The sequence below is a fragment of the Chiloscyllium plagiosum genome, chromosome 19, assembly GCF_004010195.1.
Source record: "Chiloscyllium plagiosum isolate BGI_BamShark_2017 chromosome 19, ASM401019v2, whole genome shotgun sequence".
Lineage (NCBI taxonomy): Eukaryota > Metazoa > Chordata > Chondrichthyes > Orectolobiformes > Hemiscylliidae > Chiloscyllium > Chiloscyllium plagiosum.
The window spans coordinates 68,872,108-68,885,912 of record NC_057728.1 but is presented as its reverse complement, the minus strand read 5'-3'; the positions used below and the strand labels follow the sequence as shown (position 1 = coordinate 68,885,912).

Here is a 13,805-nt window from a genome sequence, read left to right as displayed (position 1 = left end):
AAGTTTGAATGGTGAGTGGTTTGGAGGCAAATTTGGAAGAGTTATGGCCAAAGCATCCAATGATCCACCCCACTGAGATCTAATTACAGAATGGTATTCATCAAACTATTGGAAGGATGTTGTGAAACTTGAAAGGGTTCAGAAAAGATTTACAAGGATGTTGCCAGGGTCGAGGATTTGAGCAATAGGGAGAGGCTGAATAGGCAGGAGCTGTTTTCCCTGGAGCGTCGGAGGCTATGGGGTTACCTTATAAAGGCTTATAAAATCATGAGGGGCATGGATAGGGTAAATAGACAAAATCTTTTCCCTGGGGTGAGTTAGTCCAGAACTAGAGGGCATAGGTTTAAGGTGAGGGGGAAAAGATATAAAAGGGACCTGAGGGGCAATGTTTTCACGCAGTGGGTGGTGCATGTATGGAATGAGCTGCCAGAGGAAGTGGTGCAATTGCAGCATTTAAAAGGCATTTGGATGGGTATATAAATTAGAGGGTTATAGAGAGATATGGGCCAAGTCCTGGCAAATGGGACTAGATTATTTTAGAATATCTGGTCAGTTTGGACAAGTTGGACCAAAGGGTCTGTTTCTGTGCTGTACTTTTCTATGACTTTATGACTGTATAAGAACAAGAAAACAATCAACACTTCTTGGAAGGAGCACTTCAAGGATGTCCTTGATGTGAATACTCTCAATTATCTCTTGCAGCATGTTACCTTTACATCAGAACAACCATACTAAATCAAAAAGACTGTTTGACTGTTGAGAATTAACCAGTGCCCAAGTGTAGATGTCAAAATGCTGAAACATGACAGTACAACACTCTTGGTACAAAGATATGACCTCCTCTCCTTCCTTCTTCTGAAAGGGAGTGAGCACACTGGGGATCTCCAAGATGCCTTAAGTGTGACAATCTTCAAGGAAGAAAATAAGACTGAAAATAGTAGTTACAGAGGGGTCTTTTTACTGTCCACCACAGAGAAGGCAATTGCAAAACTCCTCGCCCATTGTTTCCTCCCTGAGGCTAAAAAGCTCCTTTCAGGGTCACAATGCAAATTCAGTCCATCAAGAAGCATGATGGATTTGTTCTTCACAGCAAGACAAGCCTGAGATATGCAAACTGTAATACTCACCAATGGATCTGCCATAGATCAGATACATGTGCAAACTGGGATCAAGCAGTCACTTCTCTATCTTCCTTGCTACAACAGTCCACCCTAAATCCATTGGAATGCAGCTTTTCTCCAGGACAAACAAGAAATTGTTCAATCAGCATCACTTCAGATCAGAACAAAGACCAGCTTAATCTCTGTCAGCAAATTCCAGTACTCAGACAATAGTTATCAGTTTCCTTGCTCAAAGGCTAGGTCCGCTGCAGTTGCTGATGTATTTGTGAAAGTATGAGAAAATGGGCCTTAGCCTTAAACATCGGGAAAATAAAGATCCTCAACTAACCTACTCATGCTGCACAACATTGTCTCTCAACTATCAGTATCCACAGTGAATAATGTGGCTCAATTCTCATACCTTTCACTGAAAGCAGACATTGCCTCCAGTGTGCCTTTGGCTGACAGAAGAAGAGAATGTTTGACTACAAAGGCCTCAAACCTTAGCACCAAGCTCAAGGTCTGCAGAGCAACAGTAGTAACTGTCCTTCTGAATGCATCAGGAACATATACATTGTGTAGCAGTCATCTCAAATCCCAAATGAATTGCCTTCCGTGATGCTTCCATATAATCCTGCAATATTGGATAAATGTTCCAATGCCAGCATCTTCCCTCAGGCAAGCATGCTCAGTCTCATGTCAGCAGTTATAGTTCATCAACTGTATTGGGTGACTCCCAATACTCTAGGCTTCATCTCAACTCAAAGAGTAGTGAAGCTATCAGAAAAGGTTATGCAAGCTCAGTCTTTAAATATATTTGAAGTTGAGCTTAATAAGTGGTTGATTATCAATGGTGTAAAGGATTATGGGAATAAAGGCTTGATTAAAGGCTGATCAGCCATAATTATGCTCAATGGCAGAGCAAATTAGACAGGCTGAATAGTGTTGAATTCATTGAATTCCAATAGCATGGATGCAGGTCATTTGGCCCATTATGACCACACCAACCCTTCAAAGGGCATCCCACACTGACCCACCACCTCCACCCTATATTTTCCGTGGCTAATCCATTTAAAACTGCACACTATGAGCAATTTGACATGGCCAATCCACCCTAACCTGCACATCTTTGGACTGTGGAAGGAAACCAGAGGAAATCCACACAGACACAGGGAGAACGTGCAAACTCCACACAGACAGTTGCTTAAGGCTGGAATCAAACCCAGGTCCCTGGTACTGTGAGACAGCAGTGCAAACCACTGAGCCACCATGCCAAATGGTCTACTGCTATTCCTATGATGTTGTCAATGAAAATAAGAAAATAGTGAATCGGCAGACTGAGTAATTACTTTGGATCAGCATTTACAAATGATAAAGAGATCAACATGCCAGGTATTCTCAGGAAATTAATATTGAATCAGAGAGAGGAAATCACCAAAATTAATGTAAATAAAATCGCATTAATGAAGATGATAATGATACTGAAGAGTAATAAATGGCTATGTGCTAATGTTTTCCATTGTACTCCTTTTAAACAAGCAAGTGAGAATATTGTTGATGCATTAACAGTCATTTGATTAAGAAACTGTGCATGTTATTTATTATTCAAGGAAGGTGAGAGAAATAAATCAATAACTTATGTAATCACTTAATTTCACATCTGGGGCAGAATTTAACATGCTCCAGGGCACGAAGTAGGAGGTGAGTATGGTGATGTAAACTTAAATTTGATGCTAGTGGGCAAAGTTACAGGCATTTATCCACAAGTTCTGGCCTTCTGTGAGATGTAGATAATGGCCTGGTCAGAAACCATGCAGGAAACACAGTGCAGGGTTTGGGTGGGAAAGGACAGTGACCTTTACAAGGTCCTATTTCCATTAGAGGTCACTCCTTAAGCTCCAAAGATTTATTTGCATTTCCCCTCCCCTCTCATTATCCTTGATTTTCTTCACTCCCTCATACCCCCTGCATTCCCCACACAGATCTGCAAAGTTGGTTTCAGTGATTACTCATCTAGCTCCTGTGGGAACCATTATTAGTGACTTGATGCAGTCCCATTTGTGACCACCACTCCAAGCGGCACTGCTCAGACTAGAGAACTGGCAAGTCAAGTGTAAGACCATAAGAATAGAATTAGCCTGCTCACTGTTCAGTAGGATCATGATCCAGCATTCCTCACGTACACTTTTCTGTCCTTTCCCCATAACCCTTGATTCACCTACTGGTCAAGAATCTATCTATCTCAGCCTTAAATATACTCAAGGACTCTGGCACCGCAGACCTCTGTGGCAAGAACCCTCACAAACCTGTGAGATCAGCAATTTCTCCACATCTCAGATTTAAATTGACACCCCTTTAGACTGAGACTATGGACTCTGATCATAGACTCCTATGAGGGGAAGATTCTCTTAGCAGTAGCCTATCAAGCCCTTTAAAAATCTGATATGCTTCATTAAGATCATGTTCCATTCCTTTAAATTCCAATTAGTAGAGTCTCGAATTGTTTAACCTTCACTCAAAAGACAATCCCTCCATAGAGGGGATCAGAAGATTTTGTGTATGACCCAGAACATAACATAAGCCAACCTCCCACCCATTTACACTTCTCGTTGCCACAGAAAGGCTGCCAACATCATCAAAGACCTCCCCCTCCCCCAACCACTGCAGTAATGCTCTCTTATAACCTCTTCCATCAGGTAGAAGATACAGAAGCTTGAACTCACGCATCAACAGGTTCAAGAACAGCTTCTTCACTGCTGTTATTAGACTGCTGAATGGACTCTCTAACTTCACATAATGTTGGTCTTGCTAACATTGATCTTCGTTTGTGCATCTCCTGTGCAGCTGTAACCTTGTATGCTTCACTCTGTCTAAGTACTCTGTCTATGATCTGTACATCCTTGTACTGCTCAAAAACAAAGCTTTTCACTGTATCAAGGTACATGTGACTACAATAAATCAAATCAAATCAAAATTAAATTGTCTTAATGAATTTTCTCTGAAATGCCTCTCATGAAATAATATCTTTCCTTAAATACTGATGGGCTGACAACTTCCTGAGGTGGAACTTCTTCCATAGTGAGGAGGAAAATTCTCACCTCAAGACACTTAGGAGCCAACAGAGGTTAAATTGCTTCAGGACTCTGGGACTGGATAGGAATAGGGTGAGACTTTTAATTCTGTTTCTACCCACAGTACCAACTAACTGGACTAAAAGTCCAGCCATATCGTGGGCAGATTACCAAAGTCTACAATTAAAGATAAAGTGACCGAATCTGTCATTTTCAGGGAAAAGTTACCCCTGAAAGGTTATATTATAATGTTTGATGAGGTAACCTAAAGTTGTCAACAAGGAAATAGTCTTGTTACTTATAAGAATGTTACTTATAAGAACATCCAAACAGCACCTAAATGTATCATTGAAAAGAGACTGCTGACCAAATTTGAAGCTTATAAAATTGACCTGATTAGCAAATTGGCAGTGTGGTAGTCGGAATAAAGGGACTGTACTCTGATTGGCTGGTCATGAGGAAGGTTCTGGAGGTATCTGTCTTGGGGTCTCATCTATTTGTATTTATTAATAGCTTAGATAATGGAATAAAAAGTTATAAGCAATTTTTCTGAAAAGATAAGGGTAGGTTGTGTTCCTGGCTGTGTGGATGGAAATGCAATATCACAAAGTGATTTTGATAGGTTAAGTTATTACTCAAAGCTATGGAGAAGGAAGGAGCAGGTTACTTTCTAAAGAGTGAAATGTTAGAAGTTTGTGAGATCCAAATTAATTTGAGTGTTCAGATGCTTAGATGATTTAAATGTCATGATGATAATAGATCCTGAAGATAATGTACTGTGGATATCTCAGAATAACACTTAGATTCTGAGCGTTAAATTATAAAATTGTAGAGTGAGGATTTCATTCCTTGGAGCTTAAAAGTAAAAGGATGATTTGATCAAAAATTTAAGATATTACAGAAAACATACAGGGCAGATACGGGGAACTATTTTTGATAGGTAGGGATTCTGGGACTAAGAGGTATAATCTAAAATCTATAACCTTACAAGACTGAAAATAAGATGTATATTTGCGTATTAATGTTGGTGAAGGTTTGCAGTTCTCTTCTGTAAATATCAATTGATGTTGATAACAAGACTATTTGTACATTGTAAAATTAATATTTTTGTTAATCAAAAGCATTTAAATATTCACAACAAAGATGTAGGAGTTAGGTCACACATCAGCTATGATCTCACTGAATAATAGAACATCCTTGAGGGGTTAAACGAGTTACTTCTGTTCCTAAGTCGTGCACTTTTCTCATGAAGAAAATAATTGACTAAAGTCATCCTAAAAAATGGCAGAACATTTTGTGTGGCATAGTGGTTCAGTGGTTAGTGCTGCTGCCTCAGTGTGCCAGGGACCCTAGTTTGATCTCACCTTGGGCAAATGTGTATGGGAGTTTGCACATTCTCCCTTTGTCAGTATGGGTTTTGTCCAGATGCTCTGGTTTTCTGCCATAATCCAAAGGTGGGCTGGTTAGGTGGATTGGCCATCTTAAATTGTCCAGAGATGCACAGGCTAGGTGGATTAGCCATGGGAATGCAGGATTACAGGGATAGGGTGGGTCTGGATGGGATGCTCTTTAGAGAGTTGGTGTGGACTCGATGGACCGAATGGCCTGTTTCCACATAGAGTCATAGAGATGTACAGCACGGAAACAGACCCTTTGGTCCAACCTATCCATGCAGACCAGATATCCCAACCCAATCTAGTCCCACCTGCCAGTACCCGGCCATATCCCTCCCAATCCCTTGCTATTCATATATCCATCCAAATGCCTCTTAAAAATTGCAATTGTACCAGCCTCCTCCATTTCCTCTGGCAGCTCATTCCATACACATACCACCTCTGTGGGCTAGTGTAGGTTAGGTGGGCTTGGATCGGCTCAACATCGAGGGCCAAAGGGCCTGTACTGCGCTGTATTCTTCTGTGTTCTGTGTTCTGTGTGTGAAAAGGTTGCCCCGTAGGTCTCTTTTATATCTTTTCCCTCTCACCCTAAACCTATGCCCTCTAGTTCTGGACTCCTCGACCCTAGGGAAAAGACTTTGTCTATTTACCCTATCCGTGTCCTCCATAATTTTGTAAACCTCTATAAGGTCACCCCTCAGCCTCCGATGCTCGAGGGAAAAAAGCCCCAGCCTGTACAGCCTCTCCCTATAACTCAAATCCTCCAACCCTGGCAATATCTTTGTAAATCTTTTCTGAACCTTGAACCCTTTTCTGAACATTGTAGCAATTCTGCAATTTGGGTGGTGATTGATCACTTATTTGGTTAAGTAGGAAATACTGAATACAATTCAATGAACTGACCATTACTATTTCTGTTAAGTTCCAAACCTCATGGGATGTTTTCAGATGTAACACTTGATTGTATATTTTTATAAGCTAGCTGCATGTGCAATGCTGATTTTCAGATTTCCACAACATTGGTTTTCACACATCAACATGAAGATGTCATTTTGTTTCACTTCCTACAGATACCAATCCAAAGCAGTAGCCAACATGAACGTCATATATATGTTGTGGTCTATTGTGTGTGCAGCTCTAAGCATTAGTCAAAGTGATGGAAATAGTAGCACTTCTCAAGAAATCCTAGACTTTCTTCGAGGGAACCCAACTTTCAGCATCAAGAATTTCACCAAAAAATATGGTTACCAAATTGATAATACAACTCTCATAAAATGTGACTTCTTTGGGGAGCCCTGTTATCCAAAGGTAAATTAAATTTATTTACCTTATTATGAATTTGAAATTCTGAAGGTTAATTTCCACAGGATTTTATTATCTCCTGATGTCTATTCAATGGATAATTAGCAGAAGTTTGGAGAAGCAATGCAAATAACTATTTATGACATTTCTTTAGTGTGTCTGTTGATCTTCTACTGCAGTTACTGTAGGGAAACAAGACAGCTCTTGCAGAAAGTTTAGGTGCTAAAATTGTAAAGTTTTCTAGTAAAATAGTTTCTGTTTGCTTTCAATGATATTTTGGATCTACTTGGTTCTAAATAGGAACATGTTATGCAATACCAGTTCTATTATTCAATGTGAAATTAAGGCCTGCATTCAGACATCAATCTTTATCCAGTTTTAACAAACATTGAACAGAGGAGTAACAACCTTTGGTCATATATGGCTTGTATTTAAAGCTCTAGTGGGCAGAATTTACAGATCTCAGGAAATTCAGCAGCTAATGAAAAGTGAAGACTGCTGGACCAAAGTTTATTGACTCATTTACTCTCTTGTAACAGGATTGGTTGGATTTCCCCTCACCTTTCCAATTTTGTGTTCTGATCTCTGAATTCTTTGACTAGTTTCCAATTCGATTTGTCTAAATTGGACCTTCCCCAAACTTGTCCTCCAACTTACTCCAATCTCAACACTCCTCGAGACGTCAATCTCCAATCTGGCTCCTCATTTATCTCAGTCCACAAATCTTCAACACCCATGACTTTTCCAATTTCCTCTCTCCATTTTCTCTGCTTTCGTGTTCATTTCCTGGAGGCAGTCAAAGAGGTCACAAGATCACCAGGGAGCAGCGGGATACGTGAGTATACACTTTAAATTATTTACTTTCAGGTTTGGCGTTGTTTCAGTTCCTGGAGGCTGTTGGAGAGGTCACGAGGTTACATATTTGGACGGTGGTTTTACCCGAAACACTACTCGGGTAGTGTCTCCCCTCCATCCTCCTCCTCTAACCAAAAAATATGTTCTGTGCGTCAGTTGGTAAGGTGACAAGTGTTTTATTTCGTGTTTCATTTTCTCAGCCATCTATTTGGGAATTTAGAATAGTGGGAATGGAGGTTAGGGCAGTTAAATGTTCCTCCTGCAAAATGTGGAAGGTAAGGATCATCTCTGGTGTCCCTGTTGACCTTATTTGTGGGAAGTGCATCCCAATCCAGCTCCTCGAGAACCGTGTTAGGAAACTGGAGCTGGACCTGGATGAACTTTGGATTATTCGGGAGGCGGAGGGATTTATTGAGAAGAGTTACAGGGACGTAGTTACTCCACAGCCACGTGAGAAAGGTAGATGGGTAACCCTCAGAGGTAGGAAAGGGAATCGGCAGGTAGTGCAGGGATCTCCTGTGGTGGTTCCCTCAACTACAGACATGCCGTTTTGGATACTGTTGGGATTGGGGGGGGAATGGCTTACCAGGGGTAAGCAATGAGGCAGAGATCTCTGGCACAGGGTCTGTCCCTGTTGCTCAGAAGGAAATGGAGAAGATGAGCAGAGCTTTCATCATTGGGAACTCCATAGTTAGAGGGGCAGATAGGAGATTTTGTGGGAATGAGAGAGACTCGCGATTGGTGTATTGTCTCCCAGATGCCAGGGTTCATGATGTCTCTGATTGTGTTTTTGGAATCCTTGAGGGGGAGGGAGAGCAGCCCCAAGTCATGATCCAGATAGGCACCAATGACATAGGTAGGAAGAAAGGTGGGGAAATAAGACAGAAATTGAGGGAGCTAGGCTGGAAGCTTAGAACTAGAACCAACAGAGTTGTTATCTCTGGTTTGTTGAAACTTTATTGCTGGAACAGCACAGCAGGTCAGGCAGCATCCAGGGAACAGGAGATTCGACGTTTCGGGCACAGGCCCTTCTTCAGGAATTCCTGAAGAAGGGCCTGTGCCCGAAACGTCGAATCTCCTGTTCCCTGGATGCTGCCTGACCTGCTGTGCTGTTCCAGCAATAAAGTTTCAACTTTGATCTCCAGCATCTGCAGACCTCACTTTCTCCATCTCTGGTTTGTTACCTGTGCCATGTGCTAGTGAAGTGAGGAACAGGAAGGGAGCAGAGCCGAACATGTGGCTGCCGGGATGGTACAATAGGGAGTGTTTTGGATTCTTGGATAATTGGAGCTCTTTCTGGGGAAGGTGGGACCTCTACAAACAGGATGATCTTCACCTGAACCAGAGGGGTACCAATATCCTGGGGGCATAATTTGCTAATGCTCTTCGGGGGGGGGGCGTGTTAAACTAAAGCTGCACGGGGATGGGAACCTGAATGGTAGTTCCCGTGTACAGTAGGTTGAGGGTAGTGAGGTCAGGGATAGATTTCTAAGGTCGTGAGAGGGCACTGTCAAGCAGGATGTTGGTTTGAAATGTTGTAATTCAACACCCGGAACATGCGGAATAAGGTGGGTGAACTTGCAGCATGGGCTGGTACCTGGGGTTGCGATGTTGTGGCCATTTCAGGGACATGGGTAGAGGAGGGACAGGAATGGTTGTTGTAGATTCTGGGATTTAGATGTTTCAGTAAGAACAGAGGAAATGGTCAAAGAGTGGGGGGGTGGGGGTGGGGGGGTGGTTGCCATTGTTAATCAAGGGTAGTATTACAGCAGCTGAGATAACATTTGAGGACTCATCCACTGAGGTAGTTTGGGCTGAAGTTAGAAACAAGAAAGGAGAAATCACCCTGTTGGGAGTTTTCTATAGGCCTCTGAATTGTTCCAGGGATGTAGAGGCAAGGACAGGAAAGATGATTCTTGATTGGAGTGGGAGTAACAGGGTAGTTCTGGAAGAGCACAGCAGTTCAAGCAGCATCCAAGGAGCTTCGAAATCGACGTTTCGAGCAAAAGCCCTTCATCAGGGTAGTTGTTATGGGGAACTTTAATTTCCCCAACATTGAGTGGGAATACTATAGTTCAAGTAGTTAAGATGGATCAGTTTTTGTTCAATGTGTGCAGAAGAAATTTCTGACACAGTATGTAGACTGGCCAACAAGAGGCAATGCCATGTTGGATTTGGTACTGGGGAATGAACCCGGCCAGGTGTTAGATTTGGAGGTAGGTGAGCACTTTGTCAATAGTGACCATAATTCAGTTATGTTTACAATAGCAATGGGCAGGGATAGGTATATACCAAAGGGAAAGAGGTACAACTGGGGAAAGGCAATTATGATACGACTAGGCAGGATTTAGGATGCATAGGATGGGGAAGGGAGCTACAGGGGATGGACACACTTGAAATGTGGAGCTTATTCAAGGAACAGCTACTGTGGGTCCTTGATAAGTATATAGCTATCAGGCAAGGAGATAGTTCTCAAGAGAGGGAGCCATGGTTTACTAAAGAAGTTGAAACTCTTGTCAAGAGGAAGAAGGAGGCTTATGTGAGGATGAGGCATGAAGGCTCAGTAAGGGGGCTTGAGAGTAATAAGTTAGCCAGAAAAGATCTAAAGAGAGGGCTAAGAAGAGCCAGGAGAGGCCATGAGACGTTTTTGGTGAATAGGATCAAGGAAATCCCTAAGGCCTTCTTTTAGGTATATCAGGAATAAAAGAATGACCAGAGTAAGATTAGGGCCAAACAAGGATAGTAGTGGGACATTGCGTGTGGAATCTGAGGGCATAGGGGAAGCACTTAATGAATCCTTTTCGTCAGTATTCACATTGGAAAAGGGCAATGTTAGTGAGAATACAGAGATACAGGCTACTCGATTAGACGGGATTGAGGTTGACAAAGAGGAGGTTTTAGCAATTTTGGAAGATCTGAATGTAGATAAGATCCCTGGGCTGGATGGGATTTATCCTCAGATTCTCTGGGAATCCAGGGAGGAGATTGCAGAGCCTTTCGCTTCGATCTTTATGTCATCATTGTCGACAGCAGTAATGCCAGAAGGCTGGAGGAAAGCAAATATTGTTCCCTTGTTATGCCGACCTAACCTTATTGAGTTATTTGAGAAGGTGACAAAGCAAGTGGATGAAGATAAGTGATTGATATGGTGTATATAGATTTCAGTAAGGGGTTTGATAAGGTTCCACATGGTAGGCTATTGCACAAAATACGGAGTTTCGGGATTGAAGGTGATTTAGTGGTTTGGGTCAGAAATTGGCTAGCTGAAAGAAGACAGAGAGTGGTGGTTGATGGAAATGTTCATCCTGGAGCTCAGTTGCCAGTGGTGTGCCATAAGGATCTGTTTTGGGGCCACTGCTGTTTGCCATTTTTATAAATGATCTGGATGTGAACGTAGAAGGATGGATTAGTAAATTTTCAGATGACACTAAGGTTGGCAGAGTTGGCAGAGTTGTGGATAGTGCCGAAGGATGTTGTGGGCTACAGAGGGACATAGATAAGCTGCAGAGCAGAACTGAGAAGTGGCAAATGGAGTTTAATGCAGATAAGTGTGAGATAGTTCACTTTGGAAGAAATAACAGGAATGCAGAGTACTGGGCTAATGATAAAATTCTTGGCAGTGTCGATGAACAGACAGATCTCGGTGCCCAGGTGCATAAATCCCTGAAAGTTGCCACCCAGGTTGATCGGGTTGTTAAGAAGACATATGGTATGTTAGCGATTATTGGTAGGGTTTTGGAGCCACGAGGTCATGCTTCAGCTGTACAAGACACTGGTAAGGTCGCACCTGGAGTATGACGTACAGTTCTGATCACTGCATTATCGGAAGGATGTGGAAGCTTTGGAAAGGGTTCAGAGGAGATTTCCTCAGATGTTGCCTATGGAAGGAGGGTCTTACAAGGAAAGGCTGAGGGAACTGAAGCTGTTTTCATTGGAGAGAAGAAGGTTGAGAGGTGCCTTAATCGAGACATATAAGATAATCAGAGGGTTAGATAGGGTGGACAGTGAGACCCTTTTTTTACACATTTGAAGGCTAACACGAGGGGGCATAGCTTTAAATTGAGGGGTGATACATTTAAGACAGATATCAGGTGTAGTTTCTTTATGCAGAGAATCATAGGGGCATGGAACGGTCTGCCTACAACAGTAGTAGACTCACCGACATTAAGGCCATTTAAATGGGCATTGGACATGCATATGGATAATAATGGAATGGTGTAGGTTAGATGGGCATCAAATTAATCTCAAAGGCCGGTGCAACATTGAGACCTGAAAGGCCTGTACTGCACTGTAATGTTCTTGTTCTATGTGCTGTGTTCTAGTAGTGGCTTGATGCTGGAAGTCTACCAATTTTGTAATCAGCAAACTTCTCATTCTGATGAGAAAGTGAAGGCAGGTAATGTCATTAAATTTGTGCAATTGACCAAAAAATACCTGATAGAAATGGTTTCTTATTTTTTAACCTGGCAAGTTTTAATGATCTGGGCCACACTGTCTGAAAATGTGAGCAAGCAGATTCAAAGTAACATTCAAAAGGAATGATATCTATCGTTACAAATGCCAGAAGAATAAAGAGCTACAATGAAGAATCAGGGAGGTGGGTTTACTTGGGAGATCTTCCAAATAACCTGCACAATATGTAATAGAACTGATGAGGGAACAAGCTGTCCTAGATCTGGTCCTGTGTAATGAGACAGGAATAATTAATGATCCCATAGTTCGAGATCCTCTTGGAAGGAGCAATCACAGTATGGTTGCATTTAGAATACAGATGGAAATTGAGAAGGCAAAATTCAATACCAGGATCCTGTGCTTAAACAAAGGAGGCTACAATAGGATGAGGGAAGAGTTGGCTAAAGTAAACTGGAAGCAAGACTTTATTGTGGGACAGTTGACGAATAGTGGAGAACTTCCAAAACAATTTTTCACAATGCTCACCAAAGTATATACCAGTGAAAAGGAAGGACTATGGGAAAATGGGTAATCTGCCATGGGTGTCTAAGGAAGTAAAAGAGGTTATCAAAGTGAAAGAGAAGGCTTACAAAGTGGCCAAGATCAGCCAGACACTAGAAGATTGGGAAAACTTTAAATGTCAACAGAAGGCAACAAATAGCTATAAAGACCATGAGAATAAACTAGCACAGAATATTGAGACAGCAACAGTTTCTATAAATATATAAAACAAACAAGAAAGGCTAAAGTAAGCACTAGTCCTTTTAGAGGATGAGAAGGGGGATTTAGTAACAGAATATGAGGAAATGGCCGAGGCATTGAGCAGGTATCTTGCATTAGTCTTGACATTAGAGAACACAAAGACCATGGCCAGTAATTGAGAAAGAGATGAAGGTGGGTGAGAACCAGGAAACACATCATTATCACAAAAAATGGTAGCATTGAGCTAAGGGTAGACAAGTCTCCTGTCCCAGATGGAATGCATCCCAAGGTACTAAAAGAGATGGTGGGAGAAATAACAAATGCACTTATGGTAATTTTCCAAACTTCACTGGACTCTGAAGTTCCAGCAGATTGGAAAACAGCAAATGCAATGCCACTGTTTGAAAAAAAGGAGGTAGACAAAAGATGGGGAATTATAGATCAGTTAGCTTAACTTCTGTAGTGGGGGAAATGCTCGAGTCGATGATCAACAAAGAAGTAGTTATGCATCTAGATAGAGATTGTCCCATTGGGCAGATGCAGCATGGATTCCTGAAAGGCAGCTCATGCTTAACTAATCTATTAGATTTCTAGGAAGACATTATGAGCAAGTTAGACAATGGGGACCTAGTAGATATGATGTAACTAGATTTCCAAAAGGTATTTCACAAGGTACCTTGTCAAAAGGCTGCTGCATAAGAGAAATATTCAAGGCATTGTGGGCAATGTATTAGCATAGATAGAGGATTGGTTAACTAACAGGAAGCAAAGAGTGGGGTTAAATGAATGTTTTTCTGGTTAGCAGTCAGTCACTAGTGGTATGCCTCAGGGATCAGTTTTAGGACCACAGTTATTCAAATTTACATAGATGATTTGGAGTTGGGGACCATAGGTAATGTGTTAAATTTTGCGGATGACACGAAGATGAG

General features: G+C 41.8%; 1 protein-coding gene across 1 annotated transcript in view; it reads left to right on the top strand.

Annotated features, from left to right (window-relative positions):
- The window catches only part of LOC122559364 (acid-sensing ion channel 5-like), a 205,235-nt gene that overhangs the window by 25,339 nt on the left and 166,091 nt on the right, over positions 1 to 13,805 (top strand). Inside the window, exon 3 of the mRNA XM_043708814.1 lies at positions 6,636 to 6,873. Coding sequence (XP_043564749.1) covers positions 6,636 to 6,873 — 238 coding nt within the window. The remainder of the gene's footprint in view (positions 1 to 6,635; positions 6,874 to 13,805) is intronic.